Source organism: Littorina saxatilis, linkage group LG4 (assembly GCF_037325665.1).
Source record: "Littorina saxatilis isolate snail1 linkage group LG4, US_GU_Lsax_2.0, whole genome shotgun sequence".
NCBI lineage: Eukaryota > Metazoa > Mollusca > Gastropoda > Littorinimorpha > Littorinidae > Littorina > Littorina saxatilis.
The window spans coordinates 43,024,169-43,048,861 of record NC_090248.1 but is presented as its reverse complement, the minus strand read 5'-3'; the positions used below and the strand labels follow the sequence as shown (position 1 = coordinate 43,048,861).

General features: G+C 42.2%; 2 protein-coding genes and 1 long non-coding RNA gene across 3 annotated transcripts in view; 1 reads left to right on the top strand and 2 right to left on the bottom strand.

Moving 5' to 3' along the window:
- Positions 1-24,693, bottom strand: part of LOC138964809 (uncharacterized) — a 172,502-nt gene that overhangs the window by 147,220 nt on the left and 589 nt on the right. The window lies entirely within an intron of this gene.
- Positions 998-11,079, bottom strand: LOC138964795 (protein FAM185A-like). Its single transcript, XM_070336845.1, has 7 exons — positions 10,418-11,079; positions 9,511-9,620; positions 9,037-9,129; positions 7,546-7,726; positions 7,136-7,231; positions 5,886-5,996; positions 998-1,467 (listed from the first exon to the last, which is right to left on the bottom strand). The coding sequence occupies exons 1-7, from the start codon at positions 11,001-11,003 to the stop codon at positions 1,346-1,348; spliced, it is 1,299 nt and encodes a 432-aa protein (XP_070192946.1). The 5' UTR covers positions 11,004-11,079; the 3' UTR covers positions 998-1,345.
- Positions 11,267-24,670, top strand: LOC138964794 (nischarin-like). Its single transcript, XM_070336844.1, has 11 exons — positions 11,267-11,438; positions 15,722-15,805; positions 17,035-17,217; positions 19,253-19,301; positions 19,625-19,720; positions 20,529-20,596; positions 21,026-21,121; positions 21,965-22,060; positions 22,496-22,621; positions 23,108-23,303; positions 24,347-24,670. Exons 1-11 carry the CDS (start codon positions 11,352-11,354, stop codon positions 24,577-24,579), a joined length of 1,314 nt encoding a protein of 437 aa, XP_070192945.1. The 5' UTR covers positions 11,267-11,351; the 3' UTR covers positions 24,580-24,670.

Sequence of the window (24,693 nt, the reverse complement as noted above, 5' to 3'; positions counted from 1 at the left end):
CAGCTGGGCTGTTGAATCATGTAAAGTGTGGACATGAGGATCAAAGTGCTTGGAGCAAGTGTACAAGTACAGCTAGCTTTAAGATTGTCAATCGATGTTTTTTTTTAAATACCTAGACAAGGATGGATCATATCAGAGCGGCCAAGTTTTGTTTGCAGATAGTGCACATGCACACACACACCCTCCTCCGTACACAAACACACACACCCTCCTCCGTACACAAACACCCTCCTCCGTACACAAGCACACACACCCTAGCTCCTCCGTACACAAACACCCTCCTCCGTACACAAGCACACACACCCTAGCTCCTCCGTACACAAACACACACACCCTCCTCCATACACAAGCACACACACCCTCCTCCGTACACAAACACACACACCCTCCTCCGTACACAAACACACACAACTCCCACACACACCATCTCTCTCACAGACACACACACCCTCCTCCGTACACAAACACATACACTCACAAACATACACACACCCACGCACACCAACTCACACCATCTCTCTCACAGACACACACACCCTCCTCCGTACACAAACACATACACTCACAAACACCCACCATCTCTCTCACAGACACACACACCCTCCTCCGTACACAAACACATACTCACAAACATACACACACACCAACTCACACCATCTCTCTCACAGACACACACACCCTCCTCCGTACACAAACACATACACTCACAAACACCCACGCACACCAACTCACACCATCTCTCTCACAGACACACACACCCTCCTCCGTACACAGACACACTCTCAAACATACACACACCCACACACACCAACTCCCACACACACCATCTCTCTCACAGACACACACACCCTCCTCCGTACACAAACACATACTCACAAACATATACACCCACGCAAACCAACTCTCACACACACCATCTGTCTCACAGACACACACACAGACACACACACATGTAAAGACAGACTGACAAACAGATCTGATAATCATATTTTACTTTGAGACTGATTTATTTACAACTCTAGAAAAAAGGGACAACGTACACTGTGATGGTCACATAATAGACAGAATTTTATACATGATGTGACAGATAAAATCCACAATACATTGTAATGCAATGTTTTATCTCACTCACTCACTCACTCACTCACTCACTCACTCACTCACTCACTCACTCACTCACACACACACACACACACACACACACACACACACACACACACACACACACACACACACACACACACTTACTTCAACACACCGGTTCAGTTCAAAGTGCTTGCTCTATATCCACATCTAAATATGAAGGGAAGCTTTCATTTCAAAAACAACCTCTAAGTCACAAATATCAGGAGGTAGTGTTTCCAAACTGTAGTTTAATAGACGACAACCAGTCTTGCACCCGCAGGCTGATCTTGCCTTGTGGTGCCGATGCCTTCACTACAGTGTCTGTTTCTGACTTGATGAAACCTGCAAGCAGAAAATACAGTAATCAAAATAAGATACAGTGCAATGTAACCCCCCATTTAAGACCTCAAAATATCTAAGAAAATCAGGTCTTAAAAAGGAGGGAGTCTTAAAATGGGGGTAAATTTACAGAGGTTCTGAACTTTCTTTCTTTCTTTATTTGGTGTTTAACGTCGTTTTCAACCGTTCAAGGTTATATCGCGACGGGGAAAGGGGGGGGGGGGGGGGGGGGGGGGATGGGATAGAGCCACTTGTTAATTGTTTCTTGTTCACAAAAGCACTAATCAAAAAATTGCTCCAGGGGCTTGCAACGTAGTACAATATATGACCTTACTGGGAGAATGCAAGTTTCCAGTACAAAGGACTTAACATTTCTTACATACTGCTTGACTAAAATCTTTACAAACATTGACTATATATTCTATACAAGAAACACTTAACAAGGGTAAAAGGAGAAACAGAATCCGTTAGTCGCCTCTTACGACAAGCTGGGGAGCATCGGGTAAATTCTTCCCTCTAACTTGCGGGGGGTACAGAGGTTCTGAACAGAAAATCTGAAAAATCAAGGTCTTAAAAAGGGGGCAGTCTTATATTGGGAGGTATTGAAAGGGGGATTCCACCGAATCTGTCGACAGTATCAGACATTTACTATAACAGAATACAGTTTCTTTTCAAAAGAAAATGTCTCTCTTCATTTAGACAGGTTCGACTGTATTATGAAACTCTGTGTTTAGTTGCTGCACAAACAAATTTAAAAAAATATACTTTATCAGCCCTTTTTTGTTGTTGTCATTTCCTGCGATGTAATTTATATCATTTTCAATCATGCTTTGCTGCACAAAGCCTTTTTGCAAGCCAGGAGCCACAAAATCCAACCAGAGCTATCTGAATTAGAACTGAACACCCTACGTACGAGGTGTCTGGAAGCACCACCGCGCGGAGGGGTTCTGCGGGCCTCACAGCAAAGAGAAAGAGGGAAATTTTTCTCGGGTTAGCGAGGCGGGCAACACTTGTGAAAGTGTAAAAGAGACAAAGTTACAGCTTGGCATGCGAAAGAGGAAGGAACAGGCTGTGTGCATGGAGACACCGTTCATCCGCTCACAGGAAACACATGTTGTTGCAGGTTCTGAGAAGGAGGAAGTTGACTCTACGAAGGTCACGCAACTTAGCCAAGCACGCAAAACCGTTGTACTAGTAGTTCAAGCCCATTCAGTACATTTAAATTAAAGATACCTTCCCTCATTATATTTTTGCAGATCTGTTCACATACCACAGGAACCTTTCAGAAACTCACAATTAAATATTTACCTATGGTGAAGAGCAGGTAATTTTGTTTGGGGGACTGCATTAATATCTCTCTCTCCCTCTCCATCCGAGTCTCTCTCTCTCTCTCTCTCATACACATGCACACACACACACAAATCAGGGGCGGATCCAAGGGGGGGGGGGGGGGGGGTGGTGGTTCTGGGGTTTCCAGACCCCCCCCCCCCCCCCCCCCCCCAGCCTAAAAAAAAAAAAGAGAAAAAAGAGAAAAAACAAGTCGCGTAAGGCGAAAATACAATATTTAGTCAAGTAGCTGTCGAACTCACAGAATGAAACTGAACGCAATGCCATTTTTCAGCAAGACCGTATACTCGTAGCATCGTCAGTCCACCGCTCATGGCAAAGGCAGTGAAATTGACAAGAAGAGCGGGGTAGTAGTTGCGCTAAGAAGGATAGCACGCGTTTCTGTACCTCTCTTTGTTTTAACTTTCTGAGCGTGTTTTTAATCCAAACATATCATATCTATATGTTTTTGGAATCAGGAACCGACAAGAAATAAGATGAAAGTGTTTTTAAATTGATTTGGACAATTTAATTTTGATAATAATTTTTATATATTTAATTTTCAGAGCTTGTTTTTAATCTGAATATAACATATTTATATGTTTTTGGAATCAGCAAATGATGGAGAATAAGATAAACGTAAATTTGGATCGTTTTATAAATTTTTATTTTTTTTTACAATTTTCAGATTTTTAATGACCAAAGTCATTAATTAATTTTTAAGCCACCAAGCTGAAATGCAATACCGAAGTCCGGGCTTCGTCGAAGATTACTTGACCAAAATTTCAACCAATTTGGTTGAAAAATGAGGGCGTGACAGTGCCGCCTCAACTTTCACGAAAAGCCGGATATGACGTCATCAAAGACATTTATCAAAAAAATGAAAAAAACGTTCGGGGATTTCATACCCAGGAACTCTCATGTCAAATTTCATAAAGATCGGTCCAGTAGTTTAGTCTGAATCGCTCTACACACACACACACACACACACACGCACAGACACACATACACCACGACCCTCGTTTCGATTCCCCCTCGATGTTAAAATATTTAGTCAAAACTTGACTAAATATAAAAAGTGAAGGCAAAGAAAAATGATGATTGCACCAGATAGCTCCATTTTCCTTGATTTTTATCAAAATGTTCTCCTGAGGAGCCGGCCTTTGTCTTCTAAGTAACAGTTTTGGAAAGTACTTGGGCAATGTGTTGGCTCAGGTTGCACCAGATCGGTCATTAGTCCTTGTTTAGATCCAAATTTGTCTTCTTAAATTTACTTTTTACAAGGTGTATTAGGGGAAGTTTCTTGGCTCAGATTGCACCAGATTGCTCCATTTTCCATGTTTTTATCAACATTTTCCAAGGGGGGGCATGCCCCCGGACCCCTCTAGAAGGTTTGAACGCTTCACTCCCTCAACAAAATGCTTTGCGTCGTCGAATTGTCCCCAAAAGAAATTTGGAACCCCCCCCCCCCTTAAAAATGATGTGATCCGCCCCTGCAAATCAACACTCAAATAATTTCTAAGCTGGAACTAGAATATCTGACAAGAAGGTAGGTTGGTGGTGGTGATTGTTTCGGGTTTGGGGAGGGGGAGGGAGGGGGAGTGAAGGGTGAGTTAAAGATATAGGGCTATATTGAGCTATATTAAATTGAGCTATAATTATACCAGAATGTCCCCCATATCTAGATATTTACTCTCCATACGGTATGAAACTTGAAACGTCATGTTAATACAGTTTGAGGAGGATATGTAGCACCTTTAACATTGGAAGCAAAAGCCAATCTTACTCATTTAAAGCTTGGGATCTAGTTCTGCATGATGACTGATTTTGCTGTAATTTGATGCAGCAGTGCAGAAGCATGTGGAAACGTTCATTCAGTTTCACAGTGGAAATAAAATTAACTTCCCTGTCCCAGCCTTCTTCCCCTGCATCAGGTTGTAAACTAGGCCTATAGGCAGGACGTGAAAGAAAACTCTCTGATTTAAAAAAAAACAAAAAAAACACTTCCCTGTCCCATTAAATCATTCCTCATGGTTAATGTGACAGTCGGAAGGTTAAATAAACAATGAGTATCAATAAACCTGTATGAGTGTTTTTTTGTGTGTGTTCAAAGTGATTCATTAATTGTTGTATAATTGTTTTATCTAATTTATTAAAGCTGTGTGTAGAGAACTTTGCAAGCAATAACTAAGGCATGCTCATGCTGTGCTATTGACAAATGTAGGTTCAAAGGCTTTCCAGAGCTTAATTTCTTCAGAATTATGCAGCCAGCCTACCAGCCTACCATCCAACAACAACTACTATCACAACCATACTACTATAAGTTATAACAAATACTGCTTCTTTTATTATGTGCACACAACCAACCAAACAACTAGCTGAAAAAAAATAACCGACCAATTAACTTCCCTGAAACACACTCAAGACACATTGCCATACCGTCTGTTGTCAGTGAGAAACAGCTATCTGCTGCCACAGCTTATTCAATTGAATGTACATGCATTTCATTGTAGCTTTCCCACTGATCATTTTAGCTGGGAGTGGGACAATTATAAATGACTGACTAAATTTCTGACATGCTGATGAAGACTGCCATAGGGTAACCAACTAACTTAATGTTAAAGATCATCCATTGACCTTATGATGAATCAGTAGAATTGTCTACTTGGCAGTTCAACCCTATTTTTTCCTCCTGACCCTAGAAGTTTTTATTTTACTCTTCAATTTAAAAAAAAAAAATTACAAAACTCAATGTTTCAGACATTACAAAGAAAAGAACACTTTTCCGACATCCAGGGGACACAGACAAACAAACTTTAAATCAAAACCAATAACAAGAATTAAAAATACTGACCAACCAGACATTATTATTATTTTTTTTTTTTGGGGGGGGGGGGGGGTGGGGGGCCTTGTCATTGGAAACAAACATGTTTTTTGTGTGTTTTTTGTGCGTGTGTGTGTGGCCTAAAGCTGATCCAGGCCAAATCCCTCAAAACACCTAATTTCCCCCAAAGATTTTGAGCATAAAGGCTTTCACCATTTGTCCAGACTTTGTATGCAATCAAGCAAAACAGAATCCTAAATTCAAAGCTGACCTTTTCCTTGCTTATCTAGTACAACCTTGAGCGACTCATCCTTCTCAATGACCTTTGCCTCAAGGTCAAGGCTGCAACTGTTGTCTTCCGCAAATCTCAGCATGACATCCCCTGAAACAAATATTTCAATCACAAAAATAAAACAATGAATGAAACAACAAACCAAAATACTAAACATCACTTTTAAAAAGTGCCTGTTAAAAGTTTAAAAAAACGTTGATAGCATTTTTCTTCTTCTTCAGTTGCTGCATCGACGGGCGAAGTGGCGCAGTGGTAAGACGTCGGCCTCCTAATCGGGAGGTCGTGAGTTCGAAGCCTGGTCGCTGCCGCCTGGTGGGTTAAGAGTGGAGATTTTTCCGATCTCCCAGGTCAACTTATGTGCAGACCTGCTAGTGACTTAACCCCCTTCGTGTGTACACGCAAGCACAAGACCAAGTGCGCACGGAACGATACTGTAATCCATGTCGGAGTTCGGTGGGTTATGGAAACACAAAAATACCCAGCATGCCTACCTAACGAAAGCGCAGTGAAGCTGACTATGCTCTCAGAGTATAGTGTGGGGAACCCAAATGGGCAAACGAGCTCACAGTCGTGTCACCAGAATTTTTGGAACGCTGAAGAAGAAAAGTTGCTGCATCCCTGAAATGACTGGTGGGTTACAGATCAGTATGAATCAATTCATGCAGTATAAATCATGTTTATTAAATGTATTATATAAAAGTGAACACAGACATTGTGAAAATTGGAAAGAAATGTCTGAACACTAAAATTGAATTAATACAAGTTAACCCTTAGGCTGGTTGTCACGACATAAGTCGCGCTACTGGTTCAGTCTGTTTGGTCGGTTCCGATTACCTCCCATGGATGCGAAAACCTATGACCGTTTTTCTTTATTTTTTCCTCTGTTAATTCACCAGTGGCTATTTAACATGTGTTACAGAATTGCACCAGTGTAAGGGTTAAGTGTCATCTTGATGTGTGAGATGCAGACCATCCAAGCTACAGAAGAAAAGACAAATGCCAAATTCAGTGGAACCCCCCTTTTAAGAATACAAAATACAGAATATATGAAGACCTTAAAAAATCTGAAAGACTGATCAGTCTTAAAAATGAGGCACTTTTTACAATGAAGGTAGATGTACAGGTGTTATGAACAAATAATCTAACAAAACAAGGTCTTATGAGGGGGAGAAGCCATACATCCTGGGTCCAAGAAGAGAGGTTCCATTGTACAGTTTCACCTACTGTACCTTGTCTTGTAGCAATGGTGACACCCTCTTGCCTGGTCACAAATACATCAGCAGATCCATTTTCCAGTTCAGCTGAAAGCTTGCCATCCAAGGAATCTGGTAAAGATATATGCAAACAATTAAGTCTTGAAACTGGTAGGATTGTCTAGTTCTGAGCAAAATATTCATGCACATTACATAGCTTTCTGGATGGAATGTGTGTGTGAGTGTGTGAGTGTGTGTATGTGTGTGCGCATGTCTGTCTGTGTATCTGTGTATCTGAGCGTGCGAGCGAGCAATCAAACATGCATGTGTACGCTTATATGCGTGTGCCAATGTGTGTGCGCGCGCATGCATAACTGATGACTTCATAAACCTACACAAAAATCAAAATAAAGAATAGTCAAGAACCCTAATATAAGTGGACATACCAACTGTCAAGTTTCCATCAGAAGTTTTTACAGTCACGTCACCATGGCAATCTCTGACATGCACGTTTCCTGAGTGTGAAGAACAGGTGGTCTTTTCAGCATATATAGTTTTGACGTCGATGTCACCTGCCTCTGTTGTGCACTGAATACTGCCTCCCTGGAATCTCTCACCAGTGATTGACTGTTAGAGAAAAAGTGAACAGAAAAATATGATTCATACCGCAGCAGCATAATTTTATTACGGTATTTTACCATTTTTTTCCTTTTACAATAAAACCCCATTTTACAGATCTCCCAAAATGTGAGAAAATCAGGTCCAAAAATAGATCGGGGAGTCTGAAAATGGAGGTAAATTTACAGAGGTTATTTTTGAAGAGAGAATCTTAAAAAGTAAGGTCTTAAACAAGAAGAAGTCTCAAATAAGGGGGTCTAAAAAGAGTGTTTATTTATTTATTTATACGGGAGATTTATATAGCGCTTGACGTTCTCTAAGCGCTTTACATATTAATTTCTGCCGTGTGAGATGGAATGTTTACACAATATATCACGCATTCACATCGGCCAGTAAATCTCAAGCCATTTCGGCGCATATCCTACTTTTCACGGCCTATTATTCCAAGTCACACGGGTATTTGGTGGATATTTTATCTATGCCTATACAATTTTGCCAGGAAAGACCCTTTTGTCAATCGTGGGATCTTTAACATGCACACCCCAATGTACATCAATTCTAATGTTCTCAAATACAGTCAAACCTGCCCTAGCCACCACGTACCTCTCGCAAGAAATCACCTGTCCACAATGACCTCTCCAAAGAACCACAGAGGAGCTTTTTTTTTCATATATGTATATATAATATTCACCTTTCCTTAACGACCACCAGTCTATAACGACCACATTTGGTCCGTCCATTGTGTGGTCGTTAAAACCAGGTGCGACTAAATTTAATTCAGTTCAAAAAGCAGACCTTTAACTGTTCACAGCTCATGTTAAAATAAGTACCATACATTGTTTCAAAGGATTAAACCAGAGTATACAGCTGGACTGGAATAACAAATAAACCACCCAGGCAACAGTTAAGATTAAAATTTACCATACTGACTATTCAGTCAGTGCTTGCTATTCTACCCTCTGATGATTATTCCCAGACAATGAAAATGACTGCATGATGTCCTCAAGATCAAAAGAAGCACACGCATACCCTTGCTCGTCAAGGTGGACAATGCAACAAAAAAAGCATTTCTGTGCATCAAGGGAGATAACCACATTACACAGCTCATGAACAGCACTGTCATAAATTGTAATGGTCACTGTTTTCACCTTTCTGTGCCCAAATCTGGCCAAAACAATGACTAAAAGAGAGAGAGAAAGAGTGTGTGCAACAGAGATGAAGAAAGACACGAAATTATAGAACAAAGAAAAGTCATGAAAGCGACAGTGAAAGAACATTGCGGCAGAAATGCTACTGCTTTTTCTCAGCAACAGACCTACCCCATTCTTGCCACACTGCAAATGAATGGCACCAAGAAGTTGTTTGTTGCTGCTGATGTTGCCTTCATCACATTCAATTGTTATGCTAGTTGTCTGCAAAAGTGAAGATATGTTTTCCATGAAACACTGATTAAATTAATTTAATTTTTTAATGTCATTGGCAATTAACCTCATGTCAAATCATGTTATAAACTGCACTATAAACTGTGAATACAAAGAAATTCCACTTCAGCCGCTTATCAATCTATCTGATACTGCAAAACAATTTATGTTAAACCTTTTTTTTTATTATTACTATTTGTGCATATTTTAAAAAAAACCCACAAAAACACAAAAAACAAAACAAAACAAACACACAAAAACTTGCGTGTTTGCACATTCTCAGGATAAACCTGATCTGCAAAATCCCTTTGCTCATATTTTCACTTCTTCAGTTATCCAAAGAAAGACTGCAGAAATGTTGTGCATGCGTACCCTGATGCTTGACAGGTGACAATCTCCACGCTCCATGTGAACCTTAATACTTCCACAATCCAGACTTCCTATTGTGACACTGCCGTCATGGCTACCCTTGAAGTCCACATCTGAAACACATAAATTAATCATGTATGCCTGTACAAAATAAAATGTATTTTTTGGAAGAACTTTACAAATGGTGGAGCAGTTCATCAACCACTTTGTAATGTCTTCACATCCTTTGTACTTGAATCAGCTGCTGCTGAATCTCTACTTTGCCATTTATGCAAGTGTAACACTGTAAATGAAGAAAAAGAATGGTCATCTGAAAGGTAAATATTCTCCTGCAGCTGAGCATGCTTGACAAATTGCAAAAAGTGTACATCACTACATGTGTGTGTGTGTGTGTTAGTGCTTGTGTGTGTGTTAGTGCTTGTGTGTGTGTTAGTGCTTGTGTGTGTGTTAGTGCTTGTGTGTGTGTGTGGGGGGTGCATGTGTGTGTGTGTGTGTGTGTGTCTGAGTGTATGTATGTGTATTCTGTTAATAATGCGTCTATGTGTATGCATTATATATTTATGTCAGTTGTGTGAATGAGTCCATGACAATTAATATATGTGTGTGTGTGTGTGTGTGTACATACGTTTGTGTGTGTACATGTGTGTGAGCATGCATGCATGCATGTGTGCGTGTTTGTGTCTGCACACATGTGTGTGCGTGCATGTGTTCCTGTGTCTGCACTCTTCTTCTTCTTCCGTAGAGGACTGGGTTCTTGCGAACGTCTCAGAGTCCTGCGGTTGAGTCACTAGCTAGCTGTTACCGAGAGTGGCTAGCTCCGGCAAACAGGGAGGTTAATAATGTGTGTGTGTGCGTGTATGTGTGTCTGCACACATGTGTGTGCGTGAATGTTATGAGACAAGTAACTCACCAAACTTGACTGGCACTTTGATGACGCACAGCAGAGGAAGCTGCACACCAGAAGGAACGTCGCACGTGACACTCACTTTCCCCCCATCATCTTCAGCCTTCACCTTCATGTCACACAGTTTCCCTAACTCACTCAGCTTCCTTCCCACTGGGCTCTCCTGGGTGCCATGGCTACTTGCACCATTGTAGAACACCTTTACTATGCTTTTGTTGTGGTCTGGGTAATCAACAGGATTGAGTGGCTGAATGTGAACGTCAAAGGGAACATTGTGCATGTGCAGAGTGCCGAACGTTTTCACTTCATTGAACCAGGCTGATATGAGATTCTCTGTGTTCAGATCATCTGCAGTAGGAGAGGATGGCTGGGTACTGCCGTGAAGTGACTGTCTGCAAGTGAGTGCGATTAGATTCTGAGCACAGCAATGTACCTGAGCAGTAAGTCTTGGGCTCGTTTTGACTATGGCCCTGTAGGTATTACACGTAGTTGTTGAAAACATTCGGAGTATCTTCGGGTCACTAAGGCACAGCCTCTTGCATGCATGATGCTTCCCACCTAACTGTATCACTTTCTTCACAAATGTGCCCATAATTCGACAGACTCAGCAAACTATACACACAAAAAGGGGTAATGTGGAACTAAGGTACGGGTCCTATCTTACACCACACAAAATGATGCTCTGTTGTAACTTTATGCGGTCATAAGATCTACAAATCGCGGCTGTTGCACCCTCAACACTTGTGAAAGCTGACTGCTTTGGTGAGATTATGAAAGTGGGTGTCCTTGACTTTCAGGGTCCAAGGGAAACAACTCCAATGGGAAGGGGAGTTGTCCTCCAGGTGGCCCCTTCATGACAGAAAATCAAAATGGCTGTGAATCATGACTAAAGCAAGGATTTTGTCTTGACACTTGTACATTCAGGGCAACACTGTCCAAAATGGCTCACTTTGGCAAAGACCTTGACAATTTCTCCGCAGCGAGAACCGTCCAGATCATTGGCTCAGAGACGAATGAGCATTTTACGGTAATTTGTATTCGTCAATTCATCAAGCATCAGTCAAAACTTCTATTTTCTGTGCTGTGTCACTGTGAGTGTGTTGTTGTTCGTAAGCCACGACGGTCTGGGCGTCGACTCACGACAGGGTTAATGATAATGATTATGTGCTGGTACAATTAGCAGTTAAAGAGCAGATGGGATTCCTGAAAAGATATGTAGACCAATAATTACTTTGCAAAGGAGGCCGGGTTTGGTGTTTTTGTTTGCTTCAAATAATTCATCTGAATAAGGCTGATACAGTGTTGCCTGTTGGTGAATAAAATAGAATTGTTTTGATGCACTTCTATTTTGGCAGGTGTATCTTATTGCCTCGAACAGGAGCATTTTGGGCTGTATATGGGGCAGCTTTGAGACAGAGAAATGGAGAGACGTACTAGCTCATGATTTAAGAGAGCTAGAGAATATTGTGTATAAATACACGAGTCTAGATGAGTATGAGAGATAACATTACAAGTTATACAACATGTACACATACATGTATACAACATGTAAGAATAATTAGCTTAACAATCACCACAAGACAAGTGTAGTATTTGACATATATATTTATATTGGTGCTTACGCCTTTAATTATCGAAGTGGATTCGCGGCGCGTTGTGCAGCGTTGCGATTTACAACGCGCGACGCTACGAGGAGCACTGCGATTCACGACGGGCGATGTATTTTGCTGTTGCATTTTTTTCACAATCGCAAAGTTTACAACAGCTACATCTATCTGATCTATTTGAGAAATAAAACTCAATAAAACGAAAAACAGAGCTCCATTCTCTCTCTCTCACTCTTTCAACTGAGTTCACCATATACTAGTATCGCTGTGCCGACGGATGTAAAACGTGCCTAAGTTTCGGCCTTGAATACTTGGCAGTCATATCACTACATGTCATTGCAATGGCTTCTACTATATGGAAAGCAGCTGAGTTTTTAAACTGGGATGACGTTTTTAAACAAGTGTCCGAGAACAGTGCCGCAGAACCGCTGTTAATCGGTGTAAAGCCAGTAAACGGCTTCAGCAGCCATTTTGGAATTCGCGCATGCGCAGATCGTTTTTTTCGTGTTTTTTTCCCCCGGTTGATTAGAACGCGTATATATTCAGTCTGCAGAAAGTGCAATTTGTAGTCTTGCAGCCCTGAAGTTGCTTCAAAATTGTTGTTCAAAATGTTGCTGATAATCATACATGTACAAAAATAAAGCGCGTCAACAATCTGCACTGGTGAGAGCAATAGCCGCGCTCTGGGAATCGCTGCGCTGCACAACACGCCGCGCTCTGTGAATCACCGCGCTGCACAGCGCGCCGCGCTCTGTGAATCGCTTGCCTTTAATTATGACCATTTCAACAAATTATATAAGTTATAGGCAAAAGCTATACGCACTCTGAGTGTATACATACAGGATCGATGGGTCTGTATACACTCTGACAATGAAAAGCTCTGTTACCAATGAAATGCCCCCCAAAAAGTCGTTAGGAAGTAGCCAATGAAAAATCAGTCTGACGTATGGACTTCCGCTATCTCTTTTTTGGAGTGTCGAGGGTTGGCAAATAATGTACATAGTATACAACCGTTACTAGGTCGATACACACTCTAAGTCTAAGTGAGTTCCAAACTCTGACAATAAACTGCCGTGAAGCATCAAGCAGTTTCATATGTGTGTTTGTTTTTGTCTGTGTTTGATACCATGAATCGAAAGTGAAGCGTTCCTTCGCAAAATGGCGTCGAATGACGCTCTGAGTGTTGATGCGGTTCTGTCTAGTCTTTTAAGTACACCCCAAGAATGTAATCTACGTTACAGCAAAGGCCGTGCAGGATCCGATTGTTTTCGTTTTTTTGTACTCTTATCATCAACGGTGCTCTGCGTTCCTATTGCAAAGTGGTGTCGAATGCCAAATTTGCTTTGTGACCGGAAGTTAATGCCGGAGTGTATACAAGATCCTTCTTCTTGTCGTTCGCCAATGCTAAACAAGATCCTGACCCCTGTATACACTCTGACTGAGTGCATATATAGCCAGTGCGTAAGTTATAACTCTTTCGAGTACTACTTTACTCCAAAAACTGCCCAAAATAAAATGAAAACCTATTTGGAGGTGACTCAGAGTCAAAAGTATGGCTGGATGTTGTAATTAAGTATTCAAGAGAAGGACAAACGCTGCATTTCAAAAGGAAAAGTTATCACATTGAGCACACACTGCATTTATAATTTCATTGCACTGTCCACTCAATATGATGCCTTTTGTTTTAAAAAAGTAGGCACATTGGAGCTCATTATTAACTGTGATACCATGGCCGCATGCCTTGACTGCAATTACTGCCTTGGCTTCATGAGTTCAAAAGGTGCAAACCTTCTACAGCCCATAAAAATATTAATAGTGATAGTTATTTTTAAACATCACCTATTGGGTGAGCCTCAGCTTTACATTTAAAACCGGCCGGCATTGTTTTGACAGTATGTTGTTTACTGTCTTTATCCGTCGTACTCATACTGGGTTAATCGGTCATAACAAATATTTCAGATAAAGGTGTCAACCAGAAGCTTATTTTGTAAGCTTTGACTCAGATAATAATGTAATCATTATGTTAAACTACTTCGACTGTTAGTTCACAGTGGCAAGTAAAAAAAAGGGACAACTAGGTGAAAGTAGGTTATCTGGAAGACAGTTCAGATCTCAAGTAGCATTAGGCCCCCTAAAGTACAAATTAGTTTTACTTTTGGTTTTCATTTTGTTTTTCTGTCACTGTCGGTGTAAATTACAATAGGGTTTCTCCATCTGTTATACACTTATAGTTATTGTTATAATTTACATTCATACATGTATATACATCTATATCTATATACGGCTTTTGTGTGTCTGTCTGTCTGTCTGTCACTTCGCGATGCACGGCCAAAGTTCTCGATGGATCTGCTTCAAATTTGGTGGGCATATTCAGGTACACCCCAGACACAATCTGGTCGATGAAAATGTTCAACACGTGCTCTCAGCGCACAGTGGTGAACCGATTTTGGTTTTTATGGTTTTTCTGTACATCCGTTCCCAGTAACTCTTCCTTATCTTCTCCAGTGTTTTGCGCGTTTATCTCCCTTCCTTCGTGTGGCGTCAATCGCGTACGCCGGGTACCCGGCGCAGCCGGGTATTCGGCTCTACTTCTTCCCGGCGAAGCCGGGTATTCATCTAGTGTATATACATATATATATATGTTCTTTCTGTGAGGCGCACAGATTAGATTTTGCTTTGTATTATAAAGGAGAGTGCTGAGTGTAGCAGGTGCTGAAGAGGTTAAAATTAAACAACTTGGACCACTCATAATGGGTCACCACAGCAGGTGATCTTGTAATAGGCAATGCTACACTAACTGCATTCCTAAATGATCTATCGTCCCCTAGCTATCTTTCTGACCCTCTTGATGTCTACTCCCCCTCCCGCCCCCTAAGATCCTCCGCAGACACCTGCCTTTTTAGGATACCACCAGCACGCACCAAAACATATGGCCAGCGCACCTTCTCTTACCAAGCCCCATCCATCTGGAACCAACTCCCGCACTCTCTCAGGCACTCCACATAGACCTATGCAATCATTCAAAACCTCACTCAAAACACACCCCTTCCTTCACTAGTCTGTTAATGACCACCCATCCCCCTCTCCTGCTGGTCCTTAATCTGTTTCCTTCTCTCTCCTTCTTCTTCCCTTTCCAGCTCTATTCTTCTTCTCTCAACTAACTTTATGTATCCAATAATTTATTTATTTATTTATTTATGACTGTTTTTACGTCTTCAGAATGCATGTGCCTGTAGTTGGTATGAGTGAGTGCGTCGCGTTCTCGCTGTGCGTCTGTCTGCCAGTGTATGAGTCCGAGTGTCTTGGTCCTTGTCGATTTGTGTTTCGTAATAATGTTCACTATGTATTGTATATTTTGTAAGCGCCTAGGGCTATATTTAGATTAGGCGCACAAATGTTCATAATAATAATAATAATGTAATCAGTGATTAATAGTAAAACATGGTGATCAGCTTGCTTTCACGATCTCTATAGTTTTGCACAGTTATTTAACATAAAATTAATCAAAATGGCAGATTTTTGTACTGATTAGCCTCTGTAGATCTTTCTCCCTATTAAATTTTGTTTAATCCACCTGTTTTTAATGGTGAGTGCACAATCTGATATATATGCTGGGAAATGATGATTGTGTCAACTTTGTATGCATGTATTAATTGTGTCTAATATTAGTAATAAAGTTATTTGTTTTGTGTGTGTATTTCAGACTTACACAATTGAAGTAACCGTAGGCAGCTTCACATGGACAGTCAAACACAGATACAGTGAATTCCATGAGCTTCATGAAAAGGTAAACTTTATTTTCATGCAGTTATCAATTGATGCATTTCAGTGATATTTGTAAGAAAGAAAACGTTTCCTTTTTCTAGATTTGTTACAACTGTATTCAGGCGTTGGCGAGCAGCGGTTAAATATGAAGCAATGGGCTAATATTTCCTCTTTTTTTTTACCTCAAAGTTGTATACCGTGGAAACTCTCTTTTAGGTCCCCCCAGATTTAAGTCTTTCTTCATTTTCTGTTCAAAACTTTTGTAAATGTACCTCCATTTTAGGGCTCCCTATTTGTTAAGGCCAGATTTTTTCAGTTTTTTGTGTAAGGTCTTGAAAGAAGGTGTCCACTGTAATTGATGTATCAGCTGGTCAATTCAACGACAGTTTTTATTACAGTGTAACCGAGTGCCGAAACACTACGATCACCTCGGGAGGCGAAGTGCAATCAAACAGGATTGAAAATGTTAGGGCTAATTTCTAATAGCCCTATAAAAACTGTTATGCAAACCCGAAGGTTTTCATGAACATCCAGACAATCGGAAACCACCAGACCCCATCACAAACAGAATTCCATAATCCACCTGTGTTGACTTGAAGGCCAACAACTCGGGTGCAGAGTCTGCTGTGAAAGGAACGGTAGCCTCCCCTGTCACAACAGTTAAAAAAAAACTTTTAAAATTAAGACCCTGTTTTCTCTGACTTTCTGTTTATAACCTATGTGAATTTACAGCAATAACTCCCCTGTTTTTTAAGACCTGTTTTTCTTACATTTTTTAAAAGGGGGGTTCCACGTACTGTACAGTGCGGGGGGGGGGGGGGGTGTCCATGTACTGTACAGTAGAAACCCCCTTTTTAAGACCTCCATGAGAAAATCAGGTCTTAAAAAACAGGGAGTCTTGAAATGGAGGTAAATTTACAGACGTTATAAAGAGAAAGTTTCAGAAAACATGGCCCTAAAAGGGAGGGGGTCTTAATAGGGGGGTTCCACTGTATTAGACGGATCTAGATGTGGAACTTTTCAGCACGTGTACGGGAACGTGTACAGGTGACGTCATCAAGTCTAGTTTTTACGTTGCGCGTTTGCCAAGATCTACAGTCTTGGTAGGAGCAAAAACAACATATGCATTTGGAACATTGGAAGAAAAAAAGTGAGTCATGGGTGACGCAATATCTACACGTATAGGTCTTTGCTACACGTTCGATCATCTAGAACACTGTATTATCTTGTCTGTGTCCTCTTGGTGTGCAGCTTGTGATGGGCTTCAAGCTGGACAAGAGCCTGCTGCCCCCCAAGAAACTGTTTGGCAACCAGACGGAGGCCTTCATCAAGAAGCGGCAGAATGACCTACAGGTGTACCTGCAGACCGTGCTCCACTACCTGGCCCACCACCCGCCTCCCTGCCTCACATTCTTCCTCGACTTTCACCTCTATGTAAGTATCCCCCCTCCCTCCGTCCCCCTTCCCCCCAACTTACTCTCGGCCCACCTTCCTTTCTCAAGCCACCACCCCATCCCTTCCACCGCCTCCCCGACTCCCCCCTCCCCTCCCTCTCCATTCCCCCCAACTTACTCTCGGCCCACCTTCCTTTCTCAAGCCACCACCCCATCCCTTCCACCGACTCCCCCCTCCCTCCATCCCCCTTCCCCCCAACTTACTCTCGGCCCACATTCCTTTCTCAAGCCACCACCCCATCCCTTCCACCACCTCCCCGACTCCCCCCTCCCTCCATCCCCCTTCCCCCCAACTTACTCTCGGCCCACCTTCCTTTCTCAAGCCACCACCCCATCCCTTCCACCGACTCCCCCCTCCCTCCGTCCCCCTTCCCCCCAACTTACTCTCGGCCCACCTTCCTTTCTCAAGCCACCACCCCATCCCTTCCACCGACTCCCCGACTCCCCCCTCCCTCCGTCCCCCTTCCCCCCAACTTACTCTCGGCCCACCTTCCTTTCTCAAGCCACCACCCCATCCCTTCCACCACCTCCCCGATTCCCCCCTCCCTCCTTCCCCCTTCCCCCCAACTTACTCTCGGCCCACCTTCCTTTCTCAAGCCACCATCCCTTCCACCACCTCCCCGACTCCCCCCTCCCTCCATCCCCCTTCCCCCCAACTTACTCTCGGCCCACCTTCCTTTCTCAAGCCACCACCCCATCCCTTCCACCGACTCCCCCCTCCCTCCATCCCCCTTCCCCCCAACTTACTCTCGGCCCACCTTCCTTTCTCAAGCCACCACCCCATCCCTTCCACCGACTCCCCGACTCCCCCCTCCCCTCCCTCTCCATTCCCCCCAACTTACTCTCGGCCCACCTTCCTTTCTCAAGCCACCACCCCATCCCTTCCCCCGACTCCCCCCTCCCTCCGTCCCCCTTCCCCCCAACTTACTCTCGGCCCACCTTCCTTTCTCAAGCCACCACCCCATCCCTTCCACCGCCTCCCCGACTCCCCCCTCCCTCCGTCCCCCTTCCCCCCAACTTACTCTCGGCCCACCTTCCTTTCTCAAGCCACCACCCCATCCCTTCCACCGCCTCCCCGACTCCCCGACTCCCCCCTCCCTCCGTCCCCCTTCCCCCCAACTTACTCTCGGCCCACCTTCCTTTCTCAAGCCACCACCCCATCCCTTCCACCGCCTCCCCGACTCCCCCCTGACACACGCGCAGGTTTTGCTAGAAAACTGGTACAGTGGCACCCCTATTCCCTATTTTAAGACCCCTAAAAATCTGAGAACATCGGGGGTAGTCTTAAAATGGAGGTATATATTTAAAGAGGTTATGCACAGAACATCTAAAAAAAAAGTAAGGTCTTAAAACAGGGGGGGGGGGTTGTCTAAAAGGGAGGGGGGTCCACTGTATTGCAGTGAAGATCTGCTTAAACATTTATTCCACTGCCAGTGTAAATTATGAGATATTCCGAGACCTCCCTTGAATGTTAAGGATTGTAACAATGCTTTTCTTCAGTGGATGCCCTGATTAAATTCCCATTAATTTTGAGAAGGGTTTTGAGTTAATCAGGCATGTTTTACGGGAACTACTGCAGACTAGGTTAAGATTTGACTGAAATTGGATCTCAGGCATTTGATGACACACACACAATCCTGCTTGGAATTGATGGCAAATTCAAATTCAATCTACATTTACCATTTTAAACCTTATTTATAAACATGTGTCGACTTACAGTGTTACTTTGGTTTTATCCTTTGGACTCAAGTTACATGTGCCTGTCAATGTCATGTTCAGGGCGCAGCATTTTGATAAAATTGTCTCTCAAAGCAGGTTCAGCTTTATGGAGGAGGAAGTTTTAAACGTCAGTGTGAGACTGGGAGGAAAAGTTTGTTTTTTTTGTTTTTTTTTATCAGACAGAAATGTTCCCTGTGACTGTTAGCTTCCTGATGTGATGCATTTGCTTTCCATTGTTTGAGATAACTTGATTTTACAACATTGCTTGAGTTTTCCTTCTTCCTTTATGTTGGCAGGAAATCCATGGTATTACCCAGGCTCTCGCCGAGGACTTGTACAATAGAGGTAAAGTTCTTCCTGCCTTGGGTTAGGGAGGGATGAGAGGTTGGAGTTGATTTTATTGGCTATTTTTTTCTTTTTATGAGGTTGGGGGGGGGGGGGGGGGGGGGGGTTGCATTTTCATTAATTTTGATCAAACAGCTTATCATCATGTAATTAACCGGTCTCTCTCAAATGAAGTTTATTGATAATTCTTTTCAAGTATTGGAAAGAATGTGTACTGTTGTTGATTTTACTGTTCGTGTAAGAACAGTATTTTTAAGAATATGAAGGTAATTAAATCATTAATAATGCCTTTTGTCGTAATTTTCCTGATGTTGTCGCTGCAGGGGAGACAATTCTCCAGTCCAGAGAGGTGTACCAGGTGACACCACTCCAGCTGTACTCGCTAACAGAACGCCTCAAGTTACCTGAACCTACCTGCGGTAGGTAGCTGTTGTGGTTGTTGATTTAGGAGTGGGGTGTTACATGCGTAGTATGATGGAGAGAGGGGGTAGGGGTGGTTGTGTTACAAGCGTTTGGATAATAAGGAATGGGCTGATAAACATGAATCACACAAATCTGTATATTGCCTTGTAAGGTAACATTACCTCACCTCCCACGATAAACATGAATCACACAAATCTGTATATTGCCTTGTAAGGTAACATTACCTCACCTCCCACGATAAACATGAATCACACAAATCTGTATATTGCCTTGTAAGGTAACATTACCTCACCTCCCACGATAAACATGAATTACACAAAATCTATCACCTCCCGCCTTTCCCATTCTGATTTCTGATTCAATCGCAACTCCATTGACTCTGTTGCGAGAGACGACTAGATGTAGTGCTGACACTGACAGAGGTCGAATATGTGCAAAAATATATAATAATTGTACTTTATTTTCACAGAATGTCAAACATTATTTGTGGCCATGTCTGCGACTTTGGTCACTGTTGACTAAACCCTCTGATTGGAGAAACGCAGGGTCAAAGTTGACTAAAAATGTAAACAATTTTACTGTGCTCACTGACTTCCTCTGCAAGCTGAACTTCCAAAAGTTCAAGGAAATACTAGTGATAGCATATTGTAAAACAGATGAAAATAAATTAAAACAATCTTCGGGTGCATATAAAAATTTGACCACAGTGACTGTTTTTGCAAAAAATGGACCATTAAAAAGAGCCACTTCTTGGTGAGTGATGTTTTTGTTGTTGTAACAAATGTACTCTTTGTATTATTTCAGATAGCGGCGATGTGAAGAAAGACCTGGGTCATATACTGGACTTCATCACCAGGACCAAACATTTACAGGTCAGTACTTGAAGGGAAGGAAATATAAACTCACCATTTGTGGATGCCATCTTTGATTTTTATGTAAAGGCGTTGGGATTGACTGTGGTACAGCTCAAGACATTAGTGACTATGAATGCGCCGTTTGCTGAAATTAATCATTTGTATATCAGCTGCGTAACAGTCCATTGTTCTCATCCAAGTTATTGAGATACCGCCAATGACAATGTCGCATACTGTCTAAGACCAAGTGACAATGTTACTGCCTGCATCTCACTCTCAGCCTGATTCAGTTCAGGGCATTAGAGTCTTTACTTTGAACTAACAGTAGTCCTGTCAGGTTATTTCAGGATATTGAAGTCTTTTACAGTAACTTTGAACTAACAGTATTTATGTAAGGTTAAAAATATTGTCATATAATATTGAATGTTGGTGTATTGTGTTGGTCAGATCTGTGGGAGTACTGACCCGGTGGGGACCAGTAACATCAACATGAACCAGCTCAGGTTTGACCTCAGTCTCTTCAAGTCCCTGCAGTCTTTGGAAGTAAGCCTTTTTTCTTTGTGCCACCGATTTCTTTTCTTGAAAATCCATTGGACATTAATTTAAATGGATTGAATTTTTGCTCATCTTGTTTTGTGTGTAAGGGTGTGTGTGTGTGTGTGCGTGCACGCTATAGCTTGAGATACTTTTAAATACTGGTGATGTTTGTGGTTAAACACCGCATGTTTTATTGAAACGTCTTAGCTTTTCTCACTGTCGAGTTCTCTGGAATGTTTTAGCATTTCTAGCTCGTTCAAATCATTTTACGTTTTACATCGTACCAAGGAACAAGGTGGTAAATGCCTTTGGAAGGTTTCAGGTAGGATTGTTTTGACTACAGTGGTACCTGCTATAAAAGGACACCCTTGGGACCCATTCAAAGTGTCCCTACATGGCAGGTGCAGGGCTAACACCTTTCCGGTTCTCGCCGGAAATCCGGTTTTTGAAAATGTTTAAAACCGAAAAATCCGGATTCATAAAGTAAAACTTTGTTTTTTTTTGTCCCTACAAGATAATTTTAAAAAAAAAGCCTCAGCTTCTGGGGGGCAGGGGGGGGGGGGGGGGGGACGCCGCCGTGGACCCTGGCCTTTCAGGTTTTTCACTTTTTTTGTGTGTTCGCCCTGCAGGTGCCCAATCATGAGAGGTACATTTTGGTCAAGATAATAGACAAAGGGATTCCAGAAGGTTTCCTTTTATAGGAGGTGTCCACTCATCAGAGCGTCCTCGCATCGCAGGTACTACTGTAGTATGAATTTTGTTATTTGGTACGGTTGTGGGTTTTTTGTGCAATTTACTAGATGAAGTAAAACTTGACTCAAGAGATGGTTTGTGTGTGTCTGTGTGCAGGTTATATCATGCAACTTTCAGATGGTACGGGGACTTGAGACTATCAAACAGACCCTCAATATTTTCAATGTCTACCGCACGGCTAAGACCATCAAAGTGAGTACACCAACCTCCACTTTCAACAGAGAAAATGTCGATTTCAAGGAAAAGAAATTAAACGAAATAGCTTTTGGGCGTGTTTCAGACCTAGAAACCCATATGATTTTGTCATATTTTGTGTGCTTGAATGTCAAAAATACAATCAGTATGGTCGGTGGGAAAAAATACGCCAACAAAAATCCTAGACTGCTTTTCTTCACAAGCGCATCAGCGTTTCACACACCCAAAGTTACACAAATAGATTGTCACTCCTGTATATTTACTGGGATGCTATTTATTTTAAATTTAATGATTAAAGATAACTTTATCACTTTTGATCAATTACAGATTTTGTCTTTAAATATTGAAAGAAGCACTTGTTTTAAATGTTTTGGTAAGCTTATTTAACAGTGCAACATATACCAAACATATACAACATAATTTTTGTAACAGGAGGTGGTGTTACAAGATGTAGCGCGGTGGAAAGGCGAAGACGGAACACAGCTGGTGGGAGGCTGGGATCACGTCACGCACGCTGACTTCAGTCACAACTTTATCAAGGAGATCGATGACAGTGTGGTTAGTATTAGTGGCAGTGAATGTGTGTGTGTGTGTGTTGTATTATGTTGTATTGAATGGGGTTGCGAAGTTGAGTTGTTAGGCACCTTTTCTGTTTTGCATAATCAAAGGCCTTATAACAAAAATATATATATTTGTGTATAACCTGTTTGCATATCAAACTGTCCCATGAGACATTATAGACCAGTCACCAGGGTGTGTCGGAAACTAATGGATAATGAGAACATGTGGAAAGCTTGCCTCACTAAAAGCAGGAGTATTCACTCTTTCACAGCCCATACAGACCAGTCACCAGGGTGTGTCTGAAACTAATGGATAATGAGAACATGTGGAAAGCTTGCCTCACTAAAAGCAGGAGCATTCACTCTTTCACAACCCATACAGACCAGACAGAGGTATTTCTGGAGTTCGTCTATTTGTAATTGTGAATTGTTCAAGCGACATGTCAAGGTCCCTTCCAACATGAAATGGACTTTCTGTGTTCAGCCGATCCTGTGGCGCGTGGAGCACGTCAACCTGTCGCACAACCAGCTGGAGGGGGTGCAGCACCTGCAGCACCTCAGTCAGATGACCCACCTCGACCTCTCACACAACCGCCTGCGTGTCCTCGACTCCCTGCACACCAAGCTCGGCAACCTCAAGTGTCTTCTGCTCTCCGAGAACTGTATAGAGTCCTTGCAAGGTCAGTTGTGTTTTGTTACTGTGGTAGGGTAACCTCAAGTGTCTTCTGCTCTCCAAAATTGTAAGATGAGTTGCATTTTGCTACTGTGAGTGTGAACGAGCAACCTCAATTGTCTTCTGCTCTCCGAGAACTGTAAAGAGTCCCTACAAGGTCAGTTGTGTTTTATTACTGTGGTAGGGCAACCTCAAGTGTCTTCTGCTCTCCGAGAACTGTAAAGAGTCCCTACAAGGTCAGTTGTGTTTTATTACTGTGGTAGGGCAACCTCAAGTGTCTTCTGCTCTCCGAGAACTGTAAAGAGTCCCTACAAGGTCAGTTGTGTTTTATTACTGTGGTAGGGCAACCTCAAGTGTCTTCTGCTCTCCGAGAACTGCAAAGAGTCCCTACAAGGTCAGTTGTGTTTTATTACTGTGGTAGGGCAACCTCAAGTGTCTTCTGCTCTCCGAGAACTGTAAAGAGTCCCTGCAAGGTCAGTTGTGTTTTATTACTGTGGTAGGGCAACCTCAAGTGTCTTCTGCTTTCCGAGAATCTAAAATGTCAAGTTTTCTTTTCAAACTATATCACTGTAAAGAGTTCATGAGTCCACAGACAAATAGAAGCACACACATAAAGTGCTTCAAAAGACACACACTTTGTTAATATTAGTACTCTTCGGGGAACTCTATAGAGTCCCTGCAAGGTGAGTGGTCAACCTCACGTGTCGAGAACTGTAAGATGAGTTATGTATTGCTACTGTTGGGGTGAGTGGGAAAAGTGTCTTCTGCTCTCCGAGAACTGTATAGAGTCCCAGCAAGGTCAGTTGTGTTTCGTTACTGTGGTATTGCAACCTAAAGTGTATTGTTGCTGGTTTTTTTTTATATATTCAAAATAATGAGATGAAGTTTTTATTTTTTTATTTTTAGAGGTTTTTTTTACCACCAGTGTTAGTTTACTTTGTAAAGTTTCCCTTTAAATGTGTGCCGAGTACAGAACATTACATCATCTGCTTTGTCCCAGTTTGCATTTATGGCTACAATCCTCAGAATTGTGTGATGTGTGGGTTTCAGGGTTCTCCAAACTGTTCTCTCTGGAGATATTGGATGTCAGTGACAACAAGATTGCAAAAGTAAGTAGTATGAATAGTATGGATGCAACTCTACTTTTATGTCTAACCCTTAGGCTGGTTGTCGCGACATATGTCGCGCTACTTTACATATACTGTCACCTGGTTGTCACGACATATGTCACGCTACTGGCTCAGTCTGTTTGGTCGGTTCCGATTACCTCCCATGGATGCTAAAACCTATATGACCGTTTTTCTTTATTTTTCTCTCTGTTAATTCACCAGTGGCTATGTAACATGTGTTACAGATTTGCACCAGTGTAAGGGTTAAATATGCTTAATCCATCTCCA